At 42.8% G+C, this 27710-nt stretch overlaps 1 protein-coding gene across 1 annotated transcript; it reads right to left on the bottom strand.

Moving 5' to 3' along the window:
* pax3b (paired box 3b) lies at positions 1-27579 on the bottom strand. Its single transcript, XM_061681231.1, has 9 exons — positions 27462-27579; positions 26976-27211; positions 26746-26872; positions 26491-26638; positions 11737-11932; positions 8925-9090; positions 8411-8619; positions 6045-6324; positions 1-99 (listed from the first exon to the last, which is right to left on the bottom strand). Exons 1-9 carry the CDS (start codon positions 27517-27519, stop codon positions 65-67), a joined length of 1455 nt encoding a protein of 484 aa, XP_061537215.1. The 5' UTR covers positions 27520-27579; the 3' UTR covers positions 1-64.
* Between the last annotated feature and the right edge of the window lie 131 nt (positions 27580-27710).

The following is a 27710-nucleotide window of genomic DNA, read 5'->3' as shown; positions in this document are numbered from 1 at the left end:
TCCATTTCATTTTGGTCCTGCTGCTGAATGATCGTCTTCATTCGTTGTGGACTCGAGCTTTGGGTCAGGCGATCTCAGGCCTCAGATAAGGAAGGGGACCTGTAAAAATAAAAAGACCAAACAGGATGAGATGTGTTGATTCAAGAGACTGGGGATTTCAAATCAAATGTTGTAGAGAAAGACAATAAAAGACAGAGATTTATGGTTATTCTAAATTTAGGGGGTATGCTTTACAGGGGTGCTCATTTTTGTTGCCGGCCACATTGTAGTTACGGTTTCTTACAGAGGGCCGTTAGGACTGTTAAATCATATAAATGTTGAATCCCCTCCTTGTATTATTACACAGAAAACAAATCGATGGATGACTAGTTTTGGAATAAAAAGTCAAGGCTAATACTTCAACTATTTTTCAAATTACTGTACTGTAAAAACATGGTTGCAAAATCACAACCTTATCATTTATTATAGAAGAAGCAGAAGAATCATCTTTTATTGTCATGAACATGCATGCATGCACATGAAATTTGTTCTCTGCATTTAAACCATCACAGTGAACACATACACATGTTAGTGGAACACACTGGAGCAGGGGGCAGCTGAAGCACCCGGGGAGCATTTTGGGGTAACAGTGTCTTGCTCAAGGACACCACAGCCATGAGTCTGGGGGATGTTGGCGGGTGGGTGGGTGCCCAATGGTTAAGATCATTAAGATCATTAAGATATATATGACAATACATCTTTTTTGTACAGAGTTTCGCAAGAATCATGGTGGTTCAAGCACATGATTTGCTTTCATGGGCCACATAAAATGACGTGGTGGGCCAGATCTGGCCCCCATGCCTTGAGTTTGACACCGGTGCTTTAGCATGTACACTAACATATGACTGTTGTTAGTATAGTGTGGGCAAACAGGAGTTTTGAGCAGCATGTCTGGAGCCAGGCTGTGAGATCAAGTACATTCCCATACGCAGATAAAATGTGAAGAAGTAACATAGTAATTAATAATAATAATAATAATAATAATAATAATAATAATAATAATAATAATAATAATAATAATAATAATAATAATAAGAAGAAGAAGAAGAAGAAGAAGAAGAAGAAGAAGAAGAATAGTGGCACGGCAACTGGTTAGCACATCCGCGTCACAGTTCTGAGGACCCGGGTTCAAATCCAGCCTCGACTTTGTGGAGTTTGCATGTTCTCCCCATACCTGCGTGGGTTTTCTCCGGGTACTCCAGTTTCCTCCCACATCCCAAAAACATGCGTGGTAGGTTAATTGATGACTATAAATTGTCCCTGGGTATGAATGTGACTGCGAATGGTTGTTTGTTTATATGTGCCCTGCAAATTGGCTGGCAACCAGTTCAGGGTGTACCCTGCCTCCTGCCCACAATTAGCTGGAGCTGGAGCCTTTCAGCATACCTGTGACCCTAGTAAGCGGTGTAGAAAATGGAAGGATGGATAATAAGAGTAAGAATAAATAACATGATAGCTGTACATTAATAATATTTAATTGTTGATTGGACTCTGACTCGTTTCCGGTGAGGGTTGGACTCCGCCAAGGCTGCCCTTTGTCACAGATTCTGTTCATAACTTTTATGGACAGAATTTCTAGGTGCAGCAGAGGCGTAGAGGGGGTCCGGTTTGGTGACGTCAGTATTGAATCTCTGCTTTTTGCAGATGATGTGGTTCTGTTGGCTTCATCAAGCTGTGACCTCCAACTCTCACTGCAGCGGTTCGCAGCTGAGTGTGAAGCGGCTGGGATGAGAATCAGCACCTCCAAATCTGAGACCATGGTCCTCAGTCGGAAAAGGGTGGCGTGCCCTCTCCGGGTCGGGGATGAGATCCTGCCCCAAGTGGAGGAGTTCAAGTATCTTGGGGTCTTGTTCACGAGTGAGGGAAGAATGGAACGGGAGATCGACAGGCGGATCGGTGCAGCGTCTGCAGCGATGTGGACTTCGTATCGATCCGTTGTGGTAAAGAAGGAGCTAAGCCGAAAGGTGAAGCTCTCGATTTACCGGTCGATCTCCGTTCCTACCCTCACCTATGGTCACGAGCTGTGGGTCGTGACCGAAAGAACCAGATCCCGGATACAAGCGGCCGAAATTAGTGTCCTCCGCAGGGTGTCCGTGCTCTCCCTTAGAGATAGGGTGAAACGCCCGGTCATCCGGGAGGATCTCAGAGTCGAGCCGCTGCTCCTCCACATCGAGAGGAAACAGATGAGGTGGCTGGGGCATCTGATTCGGATGCCTCCCGGACGCCTCCCTGGTGAGGTGTTCCGGTATGTCCCACCGGGAGGAGACCCCGGGGACGACCCAGGACACGCTGGAGAGAGGGATCCCCCCGGAAGAGTTGGATGAAGTGGCTGTGGAGAGGGAAGTCTGGGCGTCCCTGCTAAAGCTACTGCCTCCGCGACCCGACCTTGGATAAGCGATAGAAAATGGATGGATGGATGAATAATTGTTGATTTAAAAAAGTCAGTGCTTGATGATCAGCCACTTCATCTTCTGAATCACACAGACAGTATAATCATGTAATTTTCTTTTGTTTGTACTTGTATACTTTAATTAACAAAACCATCTATATATAAAAGTTTAATGGAAGAAATTGTTTTAATTATTATTATTAACATAAAGCTGACGGCGGCACGGTGGTCGACTGGTTAGAGCGTCAGATTATGTTACGTTTGCACAATCAAACACTGAATGATGCAGGATTATTTGTAGGGTAACTTTGATTTTAAAAATCTATTCAAATCATAGGGCAACTGTGCTGTATGAAATATCAATATCACACACACACACACACACACACACACACAGACATACACACACAAGCTGGCATGGTGGGCGACTGGTTAGCACATCTGCCTCACAGTTCTGGGGGACCGGGGATGAAATCCAGGCCCCACCTGTGTGGAGTTTGCATGTTCTCCCCATGCCTGCGTGGGTTTTCTTCGGGCACTCCGGTTTCCTCCCACATCCCAAAAACATGCATTAATTGGAGACTCTAAATTGCCCGTAGGCATGACTGTGAGTGAGAATGGTTGTTTGTTTCGATGTGGCCTGCGATTGGCTGGCAACCAGTTCAGGGTGTACCCCGCCTCCTGCCCGATGACAGCTGGGATAGGCTCCAGCAAGCCCGCGACCCTAGTGAGGAGAAGCGGCTCAGAAAATGGATGGATGGATGGATAAAGCTGACATTCCTTAAGAGAGAGCTATGTGTTTGTGCTTCCTGAGCATCACTGAAGTGCAACGTAGCATCACAGGTCACCACACCGACAGGTAAAGGAGTGTTGGTTATCTCCGTCATGGTAACCTTGACTCACAGTGGTACCTTGACTTACGAGTTTAACTTTTCTGCGACAATGCTCGTATCTCAAATCACCTGGATCTCAAATCAACTTTCCCCACTGCAATGAATGGCAATGCATTAATCCATTCCACCCTTCCAGAAAACGATGTTTTGGGGAAAAAAATTAAAACAATCGCACAGTACAGTATTGTAATGTATAAAAATATTCAGTAATATCAAATAAAATAGAATGTAACGAAATAAATTGCTTTTAATTGCTACATTTTCCCACTTCACTTTCATTGTGATCTCAATTGGATCTCATCCCCGACCCGGAGAGGACATGCCACCCTTATTCACTGTTTTGTTTTGTTTTGCATTTTTGGCTTACTCCATCTTTTCATGCGCTACAGCTTAGAAATTATTTGACTACCCTTAGCCGGCATTATAGCTTTTATTGAGTCCTTCTCACTCACTTTCTGAGGACCCATGGTTAAAAAATCTTTTGGGGGCAAGACACCTACACACCGCTCCTTGAGCCGCGACCCGAGTGAGGAGAAGCGGCTCCGAAAATGGATGGATTTTCCATATCGCTTTTCCTCACTAGGGTCGCGGGCGTGCCGGAGCCTATCCCAGCTATCTTCGGGTGAGAGGCGAGGTACACCCTGAACTGGTTGCCAGCCAATCGCAGGCCACATAAAAACAAACAGCCATTCGCACTCACATTCACACCAACGGGCAAGTTAAGAGTCTTCACTTAACCTACCATGCATGTTTTTGGGATGTGGGAGGAAACCAGAGCACCCGGAGAAAACCCACGCAGGCACGGGGAGAACATGCAAACTCCACACAGGCGAGGCTGGAGTTGAACCCAGGTCCTCAGAACTGTGAGGCAGTCGTCCACCATGCTGCCATTATTATTATTAATATTATGAATTATTATTATTATTAGTAGTAGTAGTAGTAGTAGTAGTTGTAGTATTGACCACCAAGTAATAATAACATAAAATTATATCAGCAAGCCAGTGAACAATATCATGTGTGAATGATATAGTACTATGGATCGCACTGCCATCGCCAACACTGGAACCTGAAGCACCACTGCTAAATGTTGCCTTCCCAATTGACCTCAGTCCTCACACCTGTTTCTAATAGCCGCCCTGCCAGAGGCTATTAGGATCCGTCCACCTCCAGAAAAGACCTTTCTTCTGCAGTTCCGAGTCCAACTGCATGCTGGTTATGCAGTCCCACTGATTAATCACATCAAGATGGACCATTCGGGCTTGTGACAGTGCATGGGTGTATGAGAACATGTGTTGTCCTGGTCATAGCCTTTGCGCTTTTAGGAGTGTGCACAACACAAACAGGCTTAAAGGTCATTTACATGTGTAAATGTAATTCCTAATTTGGTCGAAGTTTTTTTTTTTACCAGAATACTTCATAACATGTTTTGGTATTCTCAGATAATAATGTTGATATCAATCTGATACTTGCGGCCACACCAAGGTTCAGATGTTCAGACTTTTTGGCTCATTTTCACGCTCTTCGAAGAGCCCTGTCCAGGGTTTGCAACAAGATTATTGGATGAGACTGATTGGTCAACCCCCTGTGGACCAAAATTGGAAACGCCGACTGCTGTAATCATACCATGATAGAAAACGACATTGGCCTGCAAATTTAGATTTGTTTGAAGTTGACTGCAAGACTTTCATTACAGTAATTTGAAGTGAAAATACCCTCTCATGACTTGACAAGTGAATATTCTTTCAGGGAAACATGCTAAGTTAGACTCTCAGGTCTTATTGGAGCTTTACTTTTTCTTGATGTGAGCTGACTCTACTGAATGACTGTGTCACAGTGTTGGGTGAATTACTTTTCAGTGGCAATCAGACAAGCCCAATTACCCCCAAAACCTGAGAGTGGGGTGGGGGCACACCTTAACAAGAAGGAGAGCAGCTACACTATATAGACACAATTGTATTTACACAAATGATAATTGGATATGAAAGAAAATGTGTTGTTGTTCTTCATAGCAATAACAACTTTCACATTGTTTTTCTATTCATCCAGACCTCATAATCTAAGGGTTTTTGATAGGGTTAAAGTCTGTGCTCTGTAAAGTAAGGTTCTTTCTTCAAACTCTTGCTTTGTATACTGGACAACAGTCATGCTGGGAAAAGAGCCTTTCCAAAACTCTCACAATGCCAGAAGCATTGAAATCACCAAAATGTCTAAAGAAGTATGAAGATTCAGGGTGACAAGAGGTTTATCCCAACTCCTGTTTGATTTAGTTCATCAATACAGAGGTGTGTCTCAACAACTTGTGGAGTGTTGTAATGGGTTTTAGAACCAGCGTACTATTGGCGTGACTTGGTTCAGACATTTTTTTATACCGGAAAGAAAAGAAAACCTCAAATGAGTATTGTGGCTTCATAGAAACAATCATGTTGCTTCCAAGCAGTCACATGTGTTTCAAGTAAGGACCTATTCTATCTTTTTTTTTTTTAATAAAAACATCTATTTTACTAACATTGTGACGTTTCTGGAAAATTCTAATTGAAATAACTGAAAGTATGTATGAGCTGATCTTTGCTTTAAGACTATAATCAGTCCAGCAAGCACAAGTTTGTTCTTTGAACCATGTCAAAAAAAAATGTTTGAATTTTTTTAAAAACTATTCAAGGGTGGCTACAAAATGCAGTGGTGAGGGGGGGTAAAAATTATAAAGTGAAGTCTATTGACCTTACTTTGTCCGTACTGGCCATACTGGTAGGACGCCACGTGGTCAACTGTGTAGCCCTGGGAGCTGTAGGACGGAGTGCAGTAGGACTGCGAGCTGGGCAGGGAAGGAAGAGCTGACATGGAGGGAACACTGGTCAGACCCTCCAGACCTTTGATGTGATCCATGCGTTGGCTGCAACTAGTGGCCATGCCGGTAGGTGGTTCGAGACCACCGGTTAGAGGTGAAATGGCATAGTCGCTTTGAGGTTGATGTGGAACACCACCATGATTGAGCAGACCCATCACCTGATGGAAAGACAGATAAGAGGAAACAGTTTGGAGAATCACGTCAGTCTATGTGAATATGAGAAACTCTGTTCATCATGTGTGGTGGCAGGTTTTCTGTTTTACAAAAGTTGACAAGTTCAGATAATTATGCAGTACATTCAAAATGCACTGTGTCCAACATGTTATCTTTAAACTGCGTACAGTAATCAGAAAGCATACTGAATCATCAGAGTTAGAATGAACTAATTTGTTAGAGATGCAGAGCCCCAATTATTCTTAAATTCCACTGCTCCCAAAAAAAAAAAAAAAACAGTTTACGATAACAGCGTATCTCTGATAAAGATTGTCTGATCTCAAAAGAGAGCTCTCTATGAGCTTCACTTTACTCAAACTTCAGAATACATTTGCAGCTTGAGAAAAGCATTAGCTCTTGATCTGGTCTTTATTAGCGACACAATAATCGAATTTGGAGGACTATTCTTTGGCCGGAAAAGAACGGAAAAGAGCTGCAGGCCAAACTAGTTCAACTGGTGTCCAAATGGACCTGATAGAACCAACCTCCTCAGATGCTCACTGAATATTCCAGTGAAAATTAATAATCTCTTATTGAGAAATTGAGGCTGTGGGCCTGTAACTGTAACTAAACCTGCAAGCTCTAAATGTATCATATCCACCCTACGTCTGATCAGAGCAAAGGCTCGAGGCTAGAGTCATCCTAATAAGAAGCAGGTATGCAGCACTATGTGTCCTCCTGGCCCTATAAGTGACATATTATTCTACATCCACTCACACACATGGTACTGCTTAAATCATTTCCAAGTAGGAGAGGAGGGACAACTACATGTTGACTTGGAGAGAGGAGCGGTGTTTCCTCTCATGCCCTGTAACATTTTCCTCAGAAAAAAAATGAAATTGTGTTTGGAAGGCTTGATGGACAGAAAAAGGGCAGGAACTGTTGCCAAAAATTGCTGCAGGATCCAATAATCCACAGCCACAGCCACTGCAACTGCAAAGTTCTACTCTGACTTGAATATGTGTGTTATAGCACTGCTTGTTACATGCCTTGATCTATCATGTCTCTGTCTTTCCCTCGAACTTTCTCTCTGCTTCATGAGAGGGCTGCTGACTTGCCATTCCAGGGTGTTTCATATTGGAGCGCTCCCGTTGCCAGCGGCCGAATCAGCCTATCCAGGAGTCCACGGAGAAAAATGTTGGGATGAGGGGAAAAATATCTGAGACTAAATATTCCTTTCCCGACATATGAAACACACAAATAAATAAGAACTTTGCTTTGACTAGAGGGAGTATTGAGGGAGGCATTTTAAGAATGCAATCACAGGACTTCCCACTGATAGACAAGGTCCAGTGTTTGCTGTGCTGGGTTTGTACTCACTTGTAACTATGGAAAACTGTGCTATCTATATCACTTAATGCGCAATATTATTATTATTATTATATTGTGGATTATATGTGTTGTGCATTCAGAAGTGTAACTAGATTTCAATGTGGGGAGTCCACTATTAGTGGTTATTTCCATTTAAAGGAAAATGTTTGTGAGGCGGCACGGTGGACGACTGGTTAGAGCGTCTGCCTCACAGTTCTGAGGACTGGGGTTCAATCCCCGGCCCCACCTGTGTGGAGTTTGCAAGTTCTCCCCGTGTGCGTGGGTTTTCTCCGGGCACTCCGGTTTCCTCCCACATCCCAAAAACATGCATGGTAGGTTCATTGAAGACTCTAAATTGACTCTAAGTGAATGTGAGTGCGAATGGTTGTTTGTTTATGTGTGCCCTGCGATTGGCTGGCAACCAGTTCAGGGTGTACCCCGCCTCCTGCCCAATGATAGCTGGGATGCGCTCCAGCACTCCCGCGACCCTTGTGAGGATAAGCGGCTCAGAAAATGGATGGATCGAAAATGTTCGTGCCAAAATTACGCACAAGGAAGCCAGTGACAAAATAGTGTCATAAAATGTTGCTTCACTCATTTCATGCCAATCTTTGCTGTTTCCTTGACAGCCTGAGGCACAGTGCTCCACTGCCTCATAAAGAACACAATCAATATTAGGTGGTCAAAGTCAGACCAGACAGGCTGAAGATGTTGACTCACCTGCGGAGAGAGTCCATTTCCGATGGCCGAGTTCATGGGATTGGCCGGGCCCACGGAGCTCACAAAGCTTTCCGAGTATCCTGAGAAGGAGTGGCGTCCGGAGGCGAGGCAGTAGGCAGAGCTTCCTTCACCTTGTCCTCCCCCACTGGGCACTTGGTGGCCCGAGGAGGGAGGCAGAGGCTGCGGTCGATGTAGTGTGTTGGGTGCCTCTAAGGTGAACAAGGTGAGAAAAGCTTTGGTATTTCTCTCAGGTACACCACACCCAGTATGTTGCAGTGTAGTTCTACACTACTTCAAGATCATATTGTTCAATCAATAGAAAATGAATGATGAAGGCTGACAGAGCTGTATGTGAATATATACTTACTGCTGTGGTAATAACACTGCAACTTTAGATAAAACGAAATGAAAATACATTCAAATACATTGCATTGAAATTACATGCTATGGTCTACCAATATTTCTTTAACAGATACTAATATTATCCTGTGTGTTGAGACCTGACCTTGTGTACCTTGTGTTAAGGATGAGGAGGCATAAGCGCTGTCAGAGAGCTGATAAGGAGTAAGGCTGGACATGGCTGAAGGTGGGAAACCCCCTGGGATCAAGTGATTAAAGGACATCAGTTGGTTGGCTCCAGCTTGCTTCCGCCACCTGGCCCTTCGGTTGCTGAACCATACCTAGTAATGTGGTGACGTTGTTAGTATATGTGAGTGTGTGTTATTCCATACTCAACTGATGCTGAAACAGAATGCACTGAATCCATATGCAATTTGTTAATTTCCCATTTGAAGAGTATGCAGGATAATGTCATTGATTCCAGAGAAAAAAATGCTAAAACCAAAGTTGAATGTTCTTTGTAAAAATTAAAACTGCTAACTCTGAGCTTCTGAAACCTTTTAAAATATCAACATGATAGCGAATAGACTGTGTAGATAAACTGAATGGGGTTAAATGAGAAACCAACTTCTGCATTCGGCAAAACAGGGCGAAGCACTTCCTTCCTGCTTGGGTAAATGGCGGCGCTCTATATCGGGAGAACGGAACAAAGCACCTGTAGGAACTTTAAACGTCTACAATGTCTTCAAGAGTGACCAAAGATGACAATAATCGATGTTTAGTCTTCATTTGTATTTACATATATCAGATCATATTTGTATATATAACTGATATCCATGTATTTAACTTTTGTCCCAAAGCACCAGCCATAAAGAAAACAAACTTTTAGCAAGTTCGTGTTCAAAGCATCAGGTAATCAACCCTTAGTTGTGCGAGTTATCGTAGGATGCACAGGAAGTCCGCTAACCTGTTTTCCGGGTTTGGTCATGTGATGTTGCGCATTTAGTGGTTTGCACAGTTTAATAAACCCCATTACACAAGTAGGCCTTCAGTAAAATACCGATACGATAAATTTTCATTGACAACATCAGCCAGGTATTAATTTAGCAAAATGAGTATATTTCCAGCATTGAAGTGCATTCAATTATACTTTTTTTCTTTTACATTTCACTCCTCTTACAGTCTTAGCTAAATAACCAGATTATTTGAAGCACCCTTTACTACAACCCCAATTCCAAAGAAGTTGGGACGTTGTGTTAAACATAAATAAAAATAGAATATAATGATTTGCAAATCATGTTCAACCTATATTTAATGGAATAAACTACAAAGACAAGATATTTAATGTTCAAACTGATAAACCTTATTGCTTTTGGCAAATAATCATTAACTTAGAATTTTATGGCTGCAACACGTTCCAAAAAAGCTGGGACAGGGTCATGTTTACCACTGTGTTACATCACCTTTTCTTTTAACAACATTCAATAAACGTTTGGGAACTGAGGACACTAATTGTTGAAGCTTTGGAGGTGGAATTCTTCCCCATTCTTGCTTTATGTACAGCTTCAGCTGTTCAACAGTCCGGGGTCTCCGTTGTCGTATTTTACGCTTCATAATGCGCCACACATTTTCAATGGGAGACAGCTCTGGACTGGAGGCAGGCCAGTCTAGTACCCACACTCTTTTACTACAAAGCCACGCTGCTGTAACACGTGCAGAATGTGGTTTGGCATTGTCTTGCTGAAATACGCAGGGGCGTCCATGAAAAAGACGTTGCTTGGATGGCAGCATATGTTTCTCCAAAACGTGTATGTACCTTTCAGCATTAATGGTGCCTTCACAGATGTGTAAATTACCCATGCCATTGGCACTAACACAGCCCCATACCATCACAGATGCTGGCTTTTGAACTTTGCGTCCATAACAGTCCGGATGGTTCTTTTCATCTTTGGCCCGGAGGACATGACGTCCACAATTTCCCAAAACAATTTGATATGTGGACTCGTCGGACCACAGAACAGTTTTCCACTTTGCATAAGTCCATCTTAGATGAGCTCGGGTCCAGAGAAGCCGGCGGCATTTCTGGGTGTTGTTGATAAATGGCTTTTGCTTTGCATAGTAGTTTCAAGTTGCAATTTGGGATTTAGCGCCGAACTGTATTTACTGACATTGGTTTTCTGAAGTGTTCCTGAGCCCATGTGGTGATATCCTTTACACATTGATGTCAGTTTTTGATGCAGTGCTGCCTTAGGGATCGAAGGTCACGGGCATTCAATGTTGGCTTTCGGCCTTGCCGCTTACATGCAGTGATTTCTCCAGATTCTCTGAACCTTTTGATGATATTATGGACCGTAGATGATAAAATCCATAAATTCCTTGCAATTGTACGTTGAGGAACATTGTCCTTAAACTGTTCGATTATTTTCTCACACACTTGTTCACAAAGATGTGAACCTCGCCCCATCTTTGCTTGTGAATGACTGAGCAATTCAGGGAAGCTCCTTTTATACCCAATCATGGCACCCACCTGTTCCCAATTAGCCTGTTCACCTGTGGGATGTTCCAAACAGGTGTTTGATGAGCATTCCTAAACTTTGTCTTTGTTTCTTTTTTTCCACCTGTCGCTGCTTTTTTGGAACGTGTTGCAGCCATAAAATTTTCAATTAATGATTATTTGTTAAAGATTTATCAGTTTGAACTTTAAATATCTTGTCTTTGTAGTGTATTCAATTAAACATAGGTTGAACATAATTTGCAAATGATCATATTCTGTTTTTATTTATGTTTAACACAACATCCCAACTTCATTGGAATTGGGGTTGTATGATGCAGTGCACACAACTGGAGACCAAAATAAACATATTGGTAAATGAATATATCTTGGTGACAATAGTCATAAAAAAGTAGTATTATCTCTGTAAAGGCAGATTTTTGATTAAGTACTGGATCTCATAAAATTCCACTCGTATATATGTGCTATCTCTTACTTGTACCCTGGCCTCAGTCAGTTTTGCCCTTTGGGCAAGCTCCTCCCTGGTGTAGATGTCTGGATAGTGGGTCCTCTCAAAGGCCCTCTCCAGCTCCTCCAGCTGCTCTGCCGTAAAAGTGGTCCGACTGCGCCGCTGTTTCCGTTTTAGTGGCAGATCAGGCTCTGATTCCACGTCTGAACCCTCATCTGAGTGACTCGCTATTCAACAGGAGAGAAAGAAAAAGCGCTCAATATTTTCTCCATGCAGCCACTGTTTAAACAGGCAAAAAGTTCTAAATTGTTGAAGAATCTTCCTCATCAAACAGCAATATACATTTCATTAAGCAGTTTATAGCAACGGCAAAGTCATAACGGAGTCCCAAAGACCACCTGACCTTACTGATGTACAGAATAAAACAATGTGATATATTTTCCTATTTGATGATACAACAGCTCCCTCCCCACGTGCACACACTTGCACTGTCAAGTGATAGTTTACCTTGTAGACTTGCGGTCAAACAGACTTCCATTCAGGAGAATTACTGTGAGTGAATAATCCCTATGGATGAAAATCCCGGGGCTCCACAGGGACACTGGTGGACTAAAAGCCACACAAAAGGCTAATTTGATTCTAGAGGCCATTCTTCTGCCTCTGCGCGCGTGTGTGTGTGTGTGTGTGTCTGCATGTGCGTGTGTGTGTTTGTGTATGCGTATGCTTGAGCGAGAGAGAGAGAGAGAGAGAAAGCATACTTCTTCGTCAGGTAACTTCTGACTTTACTAATGGAGTCACCAATCTGACCAATCAGTCACCAATCGCACTACTCGTCACTTTAAACCGCATACACTCCTTGAAGTCTCAGCGCCCTTTGCACAATGGTCATTGCACCGGACTATTGCAATATTAGTCATTCGAACTGCTCTCAGTGCTAGAGGACTCTGCATCTTTTTGCACAATTGTTATTGTCAATGTCTTTATGTCCCCAAAGTGTTCTGTAAATTGACTGTCTGTTGTACTAGAGCGGCTCCAACTACCGGAGACAAATTCTTTGTGTGTTTTGGACATACTTGGCAAATAAAGATGATTCTGATTCTGATTCTGAAATAGCAAATTGTAGTCATATTATTGAATTTAAACCACAAAATAAAAACGAAAAAAATCTGAATATTTACATATCTTATATTATCCACACTTTGTTAACAGTAATTGTAAATATAGTGTCAGAAGAATCATTCAAGAAAAACTGTCATCTCTACAAAATGAAATCTGACTATTTTCTAGTGATATGTGAAGTTCAGCCTGACTGAGCAGCAGTTACATTATTGGTCCTGGCAGCCCTAAATTCTCCTTTTTCTATCTCTACCACAGATCTCTGTTAATTCAATTCTGATTTATATGCTGTATTCCAGCAATGTGTTTTTATTCGGTACTTCAAACACACTTTTAACTCCCTTATTAATTCACCAAGGCCGGATCGGCCACTTTTTGAGTTACACTAATTAATTCCCCTTCAGCACAGGCAATGTTTTGTGAGCAACACTATATTAGTTCCCCCTCAGAAACAACTGTAAAATACAAGGGAATCCAATCAGATTAGGGCCCCCTATGTGAAACTGATTCTTGCCCCCCCCCCCCATCGGCAAATTTCTTCCCACAATACCAATAGCAGCGGGAGAAAACTTAACATGCATTCGGGGCAAATTGGTAAAGAAACATTCATGAGGGGGGCAATAAGTAAAATATTTTCTAAAGGGGGAGAAAGAGAAAAAGAGACATTGGTTTATGTCTTTCAGAATATCTTGCAATTTTGCCCTACCATTAATGTGTATTCCATCCACACTCTATTTCTTTTTTCTAATGGTGCCGAATCTAAAACAATAACAAAGCAGCCATAGACCGTTCAACTTACAGGGCCACCAAAAAAGTAACTGATACACTCGGCCTGCTGGAATTTGGGGTGCGGTAAGCAAGCGTTGGACAGGTTTTGGACAGGTTGGCAAAAAACCAAGAGATGAGGCCTTTGCACCCCCCACACACACACATGCACACAAACACACACTCGTTTCCTAGAGCAGGGCCACATGGAATTCTTTTTGGCTCCCCCCCCCCCGACTTTAGCAGCATGCACGTTCCTCAGCATTTCACAGGGATTTGGGCCATGGGAAAGTAGACGTAGCTGGGAAAATCCCTAATCATTTTGGAATTACCTATCAGTTATGACTGCTACCGTAGTTTCAAGAACTTAAAAAAAAAAAAAAAAAAACATAGTGACACCTCGTATCCACAGTGTTAACAATCCACAAACTGATCTTTCGTAGATGGCCCAAGTGGGATCATTTGTTTAGCTCTGGTATGTTGAATTGTTACGTGGACTCTCTACTTTTTCACACTTCTCTTTGAAGTCTCGGGTGCGTGCAAGGGGTTCAATTTGTTTATGTTTTTTTTTCAAAGTCTGCCAGCCTTCATTATGCTAGGTGGCGATGACATGGTGGCATATTCATTTCCCTTTCTTCTCAAACTGGAATATATTGAATGAAAAAAAATTTTAAAAGCAGTTTGGGTGTTAAAATATGTCTCTTTGATATCTTCTTAGTCATCATGTCACAGTATAAAATATAACATTTCATAGCTGTTTCAGCACTCCTTCCAGCCATATGCTTTGGAATATTGACTCCTTTAATCTGATTCATTTCTTTGTTGGTCCAAACACGACCCCCACCCGGCTCCCTGTTGCGGCCAGTCACAGAGACAGCATTCGCAGGACGATGGCTCCGAGTTGCAATCCGTGGAAGTCATGCAAGAAGAATTTGGTCCCCAATTGAGTAGTCTGGTTTTGGAAATCTAACTTTGAAAAAGTCAAACAAAGTCACAAATGGGTGTTTTCAATCGATTTAATGATATACTGTTGTTCCGTTGTAAAAGTCCTGTGTGGGGATGCTCACTAAAATGATACAATTTTAGGACCATTTGATTTACATCTCAGTTATTTATGGTGTACTGTTAATGATAAGTGCTGCATCAAAAGTTTAGAGAAAATACAACTTTGTAAACACGATGTTCACCCTCTTTAAACAAGTAATACCTACTCCTCCCTGTCCTCTTTCTCTTCACTGTTTCACTTTGTCTCCCCCAATCATTCTTTTCCACCCATATTTCTCTCTGACTCTCTGGCCCTTTGTTGCCGCAAAGAGCTGAACTCTTTGCCAGCAATTTCCACGCTCCATCTGTGGAATCCGTCATGGCTCCCTCTGCCCCTCACAGTAGAGGGTTGTCACCTGCCCCACTGGGGAGCTGGACAGGGAAGGGGGTGCATAAAGAGGAATGGGGGAAGATGGGGGCACAGCCAGGGACATTTTAGCCCTCCTCCTCAAACAAAACTCCTTCCTCCGGAGGAAACTGTACAAGCACCTAAGGGGGTAGCGGGGGCACTGGGGTCTGTTTTTGCTGATGTAAATGTACCCATGGGGATAGTCTGTCAGGGCATCTGTGTTGGTTTTTTGGAAGTAGTTGTTGTAAAAATGTAGCATATCAATTTGGGAGGATTTTTCTATCGCTCGCGTGTGGGTGGGAAAATTAATAGGCTTCCCAAAACGTCATGCGCCATGAAATAAGCGCAGCTAGTCTACAAAGCATGGCAATGTATATAATCAAATATGAAAATCCAATTAGACAAACACAATCTAGAGCGCATGGTTTAATTTGTTACTGCTTACCATACAACACACACGAACAGCTAAAATGAATTGCATTCTGAAGACACTATTTACTGAGATATTAAGGATTATGTTGAAAGTGTCTCCAATGTTAATACAAAAAGGTGCGTGATAAATCTTGTATTTACAGCTGTATGAAAATATAATACGTTGTTCAATGCCTTACACTTCCATCAAGTTGTGTTGGTTATAGTTTTTGCCAAACCCTGCAAGGTAGCAAATAATGAAAACATAACTCTCTTTTCGCAGCTATTGGTAAAGACATAGACTACTTGTTGTCTATCAAGCAGATGTGAGGTAATGTAAATAAAAACAACAGGGGGTGCCGATACATAGAGAGATCACATTTTGTATTTAGCTATTCCAAGAGATAGGACATCCTCCCAATCACAGTTCAAACTTGTTGCCACTCATAAAGCTTGACTCTGGAGCTCAATAAACATGCACACACTCTCTGCAGTAGCAAGCACATGAGTGTCTTTGTACATATGGGTCATTTTTACATAATAATAACAGTAAAGACACTTAAATAAATCTAATTTAGCATTTTTTTTTATGCTGCCTTGGTTTTATATGGGTGGAACGGTGAGCGACTGGTTAGCACATCTGCCTCACAGTTCTGAGGACCGGGGTTCAAATCCCGGCCCCGCCTGTGTGGAGTTTGCATGTTCTCCCCGTGCCTGTGTGGGTTTTCTCCGGACACTCCCGTTTCCTCCCACATCTCCAAAACATGCATTAATTGAAGACTTTAAATTGCCCGTAGGCGTGAATGAGAGTGCAAATGGTTGTTTGTTTCTGTGTCCTGTGATTGGTTGGCGACCAGTTCATGGTGTACCCCGCCTTTCGCCCGAAGATAGCTGGGATAGGCTCCAGCAGCCTGCGACCATTGTGAGGATAAGCGGAATGGAAGATGAATGAATGAATGGTTTTATATGGGTAAATATCTCCCGTGCTAAAACAGCCACGCTTTAAGTCCGATTTTTAAAAAGTTATTGATGATTTAAAATTTTAGACATTCATGGTAAAGGCAACCCTTCTTGACAGAGCAAATGGTGGTGGCCCATTGAAACACCCTTTTTGTTTTATAACAGTAAAGACGAAAGTGCATAATGGTGAAGACAAACAGCTTCATAAAAATTGCACAATTTATGTTACCCTTCAAACTCTGCAGATACGAGTGCAAAAATGATCCTAACTACTGATTAAACCCATTACACTCATCTTTGTATAATTGTCATAATGTTAAAGACATGCAATAGTTCAGACAATGACCCATATGCACAGCCTTCCCCAAATTGTGCTTCCATTTAATTGTGCTTGTCAGCCTCAAGATGTCCCTTCTTTGGCCGCCAGGTCAAGCAAAAACACACAGCCGTACCCACAATTAAAAAAAAAATAATAATAATTCTCATTGTAAATCAGCTTAGTCTTTATGAAGTCTTTGACTGAGACAAAGTGAAAGAGAATGACAATATCAAAAGTTTGAACTTTTCCCATTTCTAGGAACTTTTCCAACCTTGTGAGCAAGTGAGAGCCCCATTTGCCGTTATTGCCTTGCTAGCCTTAAGATTTGATGACCTGAATTTGGCCATGTCAAACAGAATTGGCCAATCAAACTATCCTCTCTAACCCACATATCGTTGCCTGCTAGTAATCATCTGGGAATGCTGCACTCTCAGCCCCAGTAAACACTTAACGTCTATTTGTATATGTTTACCCCACCTTCTACTGAAGGAGAAGGGGGCTGGCTCTGGTTCATGCATCAAAAGATGAAGAAAATATAATGCTTAAAAGAGTATCATCTCAGTGGAGATGACCCGACGAAGGAGCTGAGGAGCATTAAGCCTCAAAATAGGAGAGGCAGTTGGAGGGGTGGGTCGGGAGGGTCAGAGGAGAAAAGAAAACTGTTTAATTTAACCAAACTGAAGCCCCAAGAGACACAGTGCATGGGACCCCAAGCAAAACAACCTCTCTGGAGCCAAAAGAACCCAAAATGTCTCCTGCCACACCATGCCAGAGAAAACCAGAAGGAGCATTGAGGAGTTAGCTGGAACAGACTGTTGGAAGGACTTCAGTAATGCTGGTTATTTGGAGGGGTGGAGAATGGGGGGTGGACAAAGGCTTAAATATGCCCACTGAGACATGAGACAGTTCTGGTTGAACATATATGCATGCGTGCGTGAGAGGCAGAATGAGAGAAAAAGAGCAAAAGGCTCCAGCTAGGACTTGGGGGAATTGACTGGCCATATGTGGATTATTTACACCCCTTCTTCGCACGGCTCAGGAACACTTCTGGGGATTTAGTTAACGGTGAGGGGGTGACACTTTGGCCAACCCCTTTCTCTCCACCTTCCCCTCCCAAAATCACACAAAACAAAAGGCAGAGGAGACAAACGCAGCATTTATTTGGGCGGGACAACCATGCGGCTTCTATTCAGGCGCCAGGGGACTAAGTGACTGGCTGACTGCATTAAACAGTATATAGAAGTCAACGTAGGCAGATGCTGGGTTAGATAATGGCTTTACTGACAGCCTATGGGCCCATCTGTGACTCTCTCTGGCTGGTTTAGAAAAAGATGGTGTGTGTTTGTTCGGGGGCCACTTTTTGGGGAGGTGGCCTTGACTTGCTAAGAAGCAGTTGTGACCTTCACAAGTGTACCGTTTAAAGATACAAATTATGTGCATGGGTAGACAAGTGTCATCAATCACATCCTTGTTGCAAAAAGGGACGGTGACGGGTAAAAGGAGTGTGTGATCATGGAGTAGTTATGGAAGGGTGGGGGGTTTCAGGAAATGGTTACCTGTCAATTTTAACTAAACGTGTTTCTAACCTTGTTTCCTGTGTGCTAAGAGAGAGCGACCTCACACTGTCCTATGACCTTTCTGTTCCCTGTCTTTTAAATCCATCTCACCTCTCAGGTCATGGAGGGGAGGAGGGGTGGGGGCTACGTCAAGAGCCAACAAGGTGAACTCTTTACATGTTAACTGTCATTCTTAGTTATATAGGTACAGCAAGTTGAATCTCGCTCCCTACCACTGCCATAGGGGATGGGATCCGTGCATTTCATCTTTTCATATTTTCATCTCTTTTCCAAAATGAGATTAAATCAGAACTTTAAAATGATTCATCTTAGAGTGCTATTCGTTGTGCATAGAATCATTTAACTTGTGTTGAACATGTTCAAACTGAATCAGTAAAAAAAATTTTTCACAAAGTAAAATGAATGTTTGTAAATTTTGCTGGTCTGAGCAAATTTTTTTTTTTTTTCTCAGAGTACACAAAATGATTTCGTCATATACTGAACAGTACTCTGCACTTGTTGTATTAGAAATGCTACAATTACCACATATATATTTTCTAGAGGTTCGCATTGTCAAAAACGGCCGCAAACTTGATTGCTCACGCAAACAGATGTGCAAGCTGATCTACTAACGAGGCAACCAGGAATTCCTCTGCCAAATGTGTTAAATTACCGCACCGTTCATTTTGTGTTGTGTAACAGTATAACAGTATATGCAAATACATTAATTTAGCACGTGCAGTGAGATTTAGCAAACCTGAGACAAACTGCACAGGCTGATTTGAGGTCTTTGCGTTTTCCCTTGATGTAAACATTTTTGAAATCCCAACAGAAAAAACATATCGCTTCTTTGGCAATGCAGATTCTGAGCTTCTGAATGATTTAAGGGCTTACTTGGAGACAGTCAGAAGAAATAGTCATGCCATATCACCTAGGACAAAAGCAGAGCAGTTTTTCGGACGTGCTGTCCCAAGTTTTAAATGCAATGTTACGCAGGATGGGCAAACATCCAATACGCACACATTCGAGGTGAGTTAAATCAAACAAAACATGCTTTAGGCAGTTGCTGGCTTCCCAAAAATTATCAGCGCGGTACATTTCTGTAACTCAGTCAGTAATGTGCTTGTTTGTCTTCCATTAATACAGTGGTACTTCAATAAAACGGACCCCGATGTAAAGGATATCGGATAAAACGGACCGTCAGGGCTGAATAATGTGTCTAAAAATATTTTCCACTTTTCGCTTAAAATGCCATTGACAAAGTCTGTTAGTTCCAGAAATGGCCGCTGATGTTTACGGGCGCTGTGGCGCAATGCAGGCAGAGAATGGGACTGACGTATTTCCGGGTCACAGCTTTACAATATGACTTGATCCAATTCCAAAAGACGTGCCTCCCGTGCCTATGTGGCGGCCATGGTGAATGTGGCGCAATGACGTGGCGGCCATGTGATGATGGTTATATCTATTGTCTATTGTGAGTAGAGTGCAGCTCAGAGAGCGAGAGCGGCATTGCGGCGGTGTTAACTCTGAGGAATACAAAACAGTCTGGAACATACTATTTTGGGTACTGTAACAGGTTTTTTTTTTTTTTTTTGTAAAGCCATTCGCCTTTGGCAACAGATTTGGTACTAGGAAGTACACCAATTCGGAAGACATTAGCGCTGGCTGACTTTTTCGCACTGTTTGTTCACAATGCTCACCTGCAACTGTTAATAGCCACTGCATGCTTCCCGGAGGAGATATGGCATGGGACCTACCAAGGGGAGAGACCGCACACCAAAGTGAGAGTGAGGATCAAGAAAGACAGGAGGAGATTTAAACCATTCCTTCCATCAATCATTATGCAGAAAAATAAAGTCTAAATACCGGCTATAATGAACAGCCAGCAAGCTAACAGGGGATGTAGCCTCGTGTAGCCCCACTGAGGAATGGCTGCTTCACCCTGCATTTATCCCTCACTTTGTTGTGCACTGGCGTTTCCTGGATCCCATTGATGGCTGGCCGGTACCTGACACCAGCTCGTCTGAGGGACTCTGGAAATGCCGTCACTGCCCTCCTCAGGTTTCTCAACTATGTATAAACCTCAGGTGAAAACGAGTGTTTGACCGTTTTATTTTTGTTTGATTTTATTCATGTACAGCATTTTGTTTCAGCTGCGGTTGTTTTTTAACGTGCTCTATGAATCAACTTGAACTGAGTTGAGTTCATTCTGTGCTTGCGGTGCTGTACCAAATGTTCTATAACGAAAACCATCAGCACTACCTAAACTGCAAAACATCCTTTTAAATACAGCGGTCACCACCACTTTTACACCTCTCTTCAACAGCGCCTGCACATATCTGCTATCTGTCTGCTTCAGCCCCCTTAAAATAGGCCTAGCCTGCCCACACTCCTAATAACCTATACCATACATCTTTGTCATCTATGTCGTCCATATAACTCTTAAACATACAGTAATGCAAAGTAGTACTGTTCACTCTGTATATTTCATTCCCTGTAACATGTTTAAATGATTTTTTTCTTTTGTTTGTTTTTTACAGTTTTAATGTTTTACACTAGGAAGCTTTTATTTTACCACAAACATATTACAGCATACACTCAGAATACTGTGATATGGCGAATTATGCACGATATGAATATGGGGGGGGGGGGAGTCTGCAATGCGCTGAAGCCAAAATGGGTGAATAGCGATATAGCAAGGGAACACTGATAGTGTAGCGAGGTTCCACTACCTTAAGTGCTCCATTTATTCACATCACTGGAGCTGTGGAGACCCTGAAGCTCACTTGTGACTGGAGTCATGGTCGCAAGTCAAGGCAAACAAAATTGGCCAAGCAACTGCTCGTTTCTCAAAACCGCATAAGTCGGAGCACTCGTAAGTCAAGGTTCACTCGCCAAGAACCTGTGGTTTGTAACGTATCGGCATGAAACATTTCTACATTCATTCAAAAATTTTGGGACAAAGTCAAACATTTTCAGTACACAAATGCTTGCCTTGTTCTTTCGTAACAAAAGATGGGGTGGGTAAGCCAGGTCACAAAACTATTTGAGGCAATTAGCAATCAGGTGACTGACAGCTGCCGTTCCCCCATCAACAGCAAAGATGTTGCATTGACTGACTTCTGCCATCTTTGACTCTTGGCCTTTGGGCATTTAACCAACCCAAACAGACTTACGCATGTCAAAAGCAACCAATCAGACAGAGGTATTGAGGTTCCCACAGAAACACACATGCAAATTTTGCTTTACCTTCTGAGTAACACATCATACAAATATGCATGTTATAAAACAATTTATATCAACTGTACATGCCCAAGCTGCTGTGTCTATAGAGCAACGTTGCAGTGGATAAAGAGAGGCCTTATTCTAAGGCCAGCCATTCTACTTGACCTTCAGTGGGCCTTTTCACTCTTTCACTCCCTTCCACCCGTCTTTGGGCACACTCAGTAGCAGTTCAGTGTGGCTAGTGCATCACGGTGAAAGCTGGGGCACTCGAGCCGGTCTTGAAGAGGGGAATACCCCAAATACCCTTTGCCCCATCCCATCCCCACACACACACCACCCTCCCAAAAAGCACAGCCTGACTTCAAAGTCGGTGTGCATTCATTAATTGCTCTTTGAATTGATATCAGTGAGTCACAATAAAAGTGTGAAAGGAGAAAGGGGCTTTAATGAAGAATAGAGGAGCCATTCATTTGCGGATAACTATGTTTTCATGCTTGGATAGTCATCATGCATGGGCTTATTAGAAAAAACTCACGAGAGAGGGAGTACTGCGGGACGAGGAGAGTGGGCTAGAGAGCCCCCGGGGAAGAGGAGAGTGACTTGGTGCTCGCCACTTGGCCCTGGTGGCCCCCCTCCTTTGCCCTCCTGCCCAGATGCTCATGAGTGACACATTCATTCTTTCGACGGACAGACAGAGCCCTCTTCACCAGACACTTGGCTCTCGCCACTAATGGCCAAAAGCTATTATAAGATCCCCAGAAACCTTATTGGTCGTGTCTTTGTCACGTCGTGACGAGACAAAATCCGTTAGGCATGGCAGCATACTTCGTTGAGGAGAACACGTCTTGTTTAGTGTTTGGATTGAGTCATCATCATGACTAAAATACAATAATTGTGAAATCTGTTAAGTTGATCTTATGTAGATACGTACGTATTCATGTTACAATATGTGCAGTTTAAATCATTCGCACGTAACTGCACATGCTGTCTGCAAAGTGCATCGCTGTGCCTTCTGTGCTCCGGTTCTTCTCTTTCCAACTCTCCTCTCCCCTGGCACCGATCCAGCGTATGCCAAACTATAACACTCGCAGCACGGCAAACTTGGACCCGAGTCGTTTTTATACACCCACATTATTTGCACAAACAAAGTCCTGCTCAGTTTCTGTTACAAAGCCAGCTAAATCTTAATGGCTCTTTCATGTATTGTCTGCTCATGGTTCCCTTTTGTACCCCAGCCATTGGCCCACACCCTGGTTACAATGAGCCCAAGAGAATGGAGGCAGATTGAAGGAATGCGCCTCAATAAACCTAATTATGACATGATGACTGCGCTCACCATGGTAAGGGTTTTTTTCAAAGATCCTGGGCTTATTCAATTAGCCCTTTCCACGATCCTCTTTCGCCAAATAAAGTTATCCCTTTGACTGTTTGCATTGCAAAGAAGAATGCGTGCACGTGTGTGTGTGTGCGTGCGCGCGTGCGTATGCACGCAGACGACTAAATGGAAATGTATCAGCCCCTCAACAACGTTCCTCTGTATTATGTCGCTAATTTAACTTAACGAAGGATGGACTCTTAAAGACTCACTGTGAAAACTTGAAGCAGCAGTAAGTAGAAGATTGGCCCACTGTGACTACTTTGTCTCCAGGGTCAATGACTATGGCGCTTATATGCTTAGAACTGCAAAGCAAACCTTACTGCCAAATGCGTTCGTATTTGACAGAATCGTAGGTGATTCTTGACATTTCTTTGGAAACAGATCGTCTCTAAGTATCCCAGAAGAGACTGTTGGTGACTATCACATGATCTATAGTTCTTGCTGTATGCCATGTACATTAGATTAAGTATGAGGGTTCGAACGACAGCCAACAAGTGGAAACAAAGATGACTGCATGTCCGACGACAGCCAAAATCTATTCGACATGAATGTGCCATTTTCAATGCATGCTTTCATACATTTTTTTATATTTTCTATTGTTATGCATGTACTAGTGTAGGTATACTCTTGAGTACTCACTGGTACTCTCGTACTTTTCATACATAAAATTTCAATTAACACAATGACAGAGGATTGTAAACAAAGACCTTTCTTTTTTTTCTGACACACATAATGATTTGCCGATGTTTCAAACCGCTGCCTAGAGTATTAGTGGCTGGTACCCAAAATCTTAAAATAAGCCCAATACCGATACCCAGCATCAGTACTCACCCATTCCTATTTTTTTTCTTATTACACTCATCAATTTTGTGTTAAACTTGGGCACTTATATACTTGAAACGACAAATTTCAACTTTTTTGGTTTGTTTGTTTAAACATTACTATATCATAGATTTCTTTTAATTGTATTTATTTATTTCATTTCATGGTTGCTCTACTGGGGAGTCATGGTTCATTTACAACACCTTTAGTTAACATTCATGATTCCTTTTACACAAACAGATGTATTACATACTTACATATTTATTTTACAGGCAAGGGTTTCTCATCTTTATATGCTGCTAAATAAATGAGACGAAAAGTTTTGTAGAAGTGGACAAACTTTGCAGCTGACGCAGGGCTGACATCAGAAGGGAAAGAATAGAACACAGAGGGAGAGGGGAGGAGTTGCTCTCCAGATGAAAGTGGGATGAAATAAAAAGTCGATTTAATCTGCTTGAAGAGATTTGAGGAGCAAGCGGCAAGGAAGGGAGGGGGTCAGTGGGGACCGATGGCCGGCCCCAATGGTGATGCTATACGCTCCAGGGCCAGAGCTGGGCTCTCCGGGGAGAGAACATTGGTCGCTATTCACCAAACACACTCTTTAATACACTCCCTCCGTCATTAAATGTGTCATAGCACAATATCGACATCGTTTAAAAGACATTATTAATGTTCGGGGGAGAAAAAGCCTGTCATCCACCAAAGGAATCAATAATAGATCATAGGTTTTAGAGCACAGGTGTCAAACTTGTGGCCCAGGGGCCCGACCTGGCCCGCCACATCATTTTACGTGGCCCGCGACAGCAAATCAAAAATTGCTAATAAATTGCGTTCTATTGTAATAACATTGAGATATCGCAAGGATTTTTGTTACCAATCCTGTTTTGAAAAAAAATTGTAGTAGTTAAAAACATGTTTTATAGGCTTCTGATTTTAAAAGTAGTTATTGATCTTTTTTTTTTTTGTTTGTTTATATATATGATATGAGGTGATAATTACTTTATATGGGTTCACAGTCACAACGGCCCTCCGAGGGAAGTCATAACTAGATGTGGCCCGTGGGGAGGGGGGAAGGAGTTTAACAGCCATGTTTTAAGAGTGAAGATGTCTTCAGCCTCCCATGTGCAAGGGGCTTTGTTAGCGTCTGGATATGTGACAAATAGTAATTGATCCCTTGGGCACGAGTGGGTTTTTTTTCTTTCTTGAACAAATTACTATCACTACACAGTTTCTCAGAAAAAAAATGAACCTGACAAAAAAGATATAAGCAACAAATACAAGGCGTATGCTAATTGGAATTTGTGTTGTAGATCATATGTTTCATATTAATGGTCAATCTGAAACTTTTTGAGCGTTTTGAATTTGAAACCTACAATTATATCTTAGAATGAAGAGCTTTCTTTAATAGTGCGAGTTCGTGCGCCCATGCATGTGTGGGGAAGCAACGCGCTTATACGTGAGTGGATTTCTGAGGCTTCTATTGTAGTGACTGACTGGCAGCCGGCCTCTATAGAAAAGCCTAAAAGGGAAACATTTTGTTGGGAAAGTGGCCATTTTCTCTTGGTGAACGGCTCCTCCAAACAGGGCCGGAGCGCTCCCTGAATAATTCATCCTTCATAAAATGTTTTGTCGGGCTTTGCCGCGCACGGAAAAGCTGTCCTTTCCCATTTTTGAATGCTAAACAGGTTTCCCCTTTTCGTCTTGAGCAGCACCCAACCAAATGTGTTTCCAAGCTGGCTCTTTTGTCCGTGCACAGCCCAAGCGTGAGGCCCGAATAGACTCCGGCGCCTTTGTCTACCAAGTTCATCCCTGTTGTGCTCGCTGGCTCGTCTTTGTGCGCTGATGGAAACCGTTGAACAAATGTTTGATCAACTCATCTGGGCGACAATTGTGTCTCCTCGGACTGGGGCGCTTTATCTCTCGTCATCTACTTCACCCAACCTTGCGGGGACATGTTGACATTTCGATGTTGATACTTGACAAAAGTGGAAAGAGAAGCGATGCAAACTAAGGAACGCGGTATATTTGAACAAAAAGAGAAACTATTAGTTTCTCACACATAAAACCTGACAATAGAGGGCATGGAAAAAAAACGCCAAGGGGGGTAGGTACACTCGCAAACAAACGAAGTTTTCTCTATCGTCATCAGTAAAATTAATGATTTATTTCTAATTTCCATTGACCGGCAATCTGGGGAAGTACAGGCGCCTTCAAGTCTCAACAACAACAAAATAGCCAACAGAACCAGAAATTCATGACAAACTTGCAGAATCAAAGTACATCTCACCTAAAAAAAAAAAAAAAAAAAAAAATTCGATATTTTAATAAATGTTCCTGTGACTAATTTTATGAATAGAGTAGAGCAGGGGGGATAGAAATATTCGCAATATTTGAAACAAGTCATTTCCTTATTTGCCAAATGCACCGAGGCATCACGAGCACCCAACAAAAAAAGAAAAAAGAAAAAGAAAAATATGACATTAAAAACGTGAGCTATCCGATGTTTGTGTGCAAAGCGAATAAAGGAAAAACGCTGCAAACCCCCTTTGCGAGCACTAAAGCTGCATCACCTGCTGTGTGATTTACGGCCTGGCCTCATGGGGAAAGCATTAAGCGTGGAGACATGCTCGATAAAGAATTCAAAATACAACGCTCTGCACCCCACCTCGTCCAACAACGTCACGTGTGAAACAATACAATCCAGAGACAACTAACGGATCAGGAATATACTGTAGGTGTTCTTCGAAGGCCAATTTTTTTTTTTGGGGGGGGGGGAGAAAAATAAAAAAAAAAGTTTGGCGTCACATCATATTTGCGAAAGTGGGAAAAGGTTCACTTACATCTGTCTCCCAAGATGCCTTCAATGCTGTGCTTGGCCCTGCGCTCACTTTCCTCCAGCTCGCTCTTGTCCAGGTCATCCTCATCCTCCTCTTCGTCGTCTTTCCCCCCAAACTTGCTGCGTACGACGCGACTGATGGAGCTGACTGCAAAACCAGTGCGGTTCCATCTCAATTCAAAGAACATATCATCATAATAATAATAATCATCATCATCGACATCATCATAGCGCAAATGTTCCTGCCCCTTTTACCTGAAGGGACATTGTCGCGGTCACATATTCCATCCTTGAGTAATTTATCCCGAATCTCCCAGCTAAACATACCCGGGTGCTCCCGCTTGCATTCTTCGATTCTCTGCTCCACGTCCGGCGTCGCCGCCTGCTTGAAATGTCACAAAGGTTTCAGAGTTTATGGTCTGCTTTCCTGATCCTACCGCGTCGTCTTTTTTTGGGTGCAGCTCTCGTCTTTTTTGAGGATCTACCTTTGGTTTGCTGCCCCCGATGGCCCCGGGTCTGATGGAGCCGGTCTCCTGGTACCGACACAGGATTTTGGACACGCACCCGTGGGAGACCCGCAGCTGCCGGGAGATGACGCACGGTCTGATGCCGTGGTGGGCCATCTCCACGATCTTGTGTCGGATGTGGTTGGGCAAAGGCCTGCCGTTGATGAAAACCCCACCGAGCTGGTTTACTCGGCCTTGACCCAGCGGAGTTGACACTACGCAGTCAGATCGAACGACGAGTCAAGTCTTTGCACGCAAATCGCTCTTTGCGCGCTCACTTTTTGCTATTTATGTGAAAAGTTAGAATGCATATATTCTGTACGGAATTATAGCCCTACATTGCTGTTCACGCTGTGGCAGAGGTTGAGTCGAGTCCTCATTATTATTATTATTATTATTACTATTATTTTTTTATTATTATTTTTTTTTAAGTGGCTATAAAGCCTCAATGACAACTCGGTTTACCTTCCAGAGGGAAGCCGCTGCGAGGGTGGTAGTGCTGAGCCAGCGTGGGTCGCATCATCCTGGGACTAGACCCAGCCAGCCCGATGATAGACGGGCCCCTCCGAGCTGGGAGGCTGGTGCGCCGACGCCGAGATGGAAGAACGGGACGTCCGGGCACGGAAGACCAAAAAGCGGAAACGCGACTTCTCGAACGTTTCCACTATCCGCTGGGAAATGGATGTGTATAATTGCTGCGTCCAGAAGGCAAAA

Source organism: Phycodurus eques, chromosome 7, assembly GCF_024500275.1.
Source record: "Phycodurus eques isolate BA_2022a chromosome 7, UOR_Pequ_1.1, whole genome shotgun sequence".
NCBI classification, from domain to species: Eukaryota; Metazoa; Chordata; class Actinopteri; order Syngnathiformes; family Syngnathidae; genus Phycodurus; species Phycodurus eques.
The sequence above is the reverse complement of the archived record's forward strand: the minus strand, read 5'-3'. Positions and strand labels throughout refer to the sequence as shown.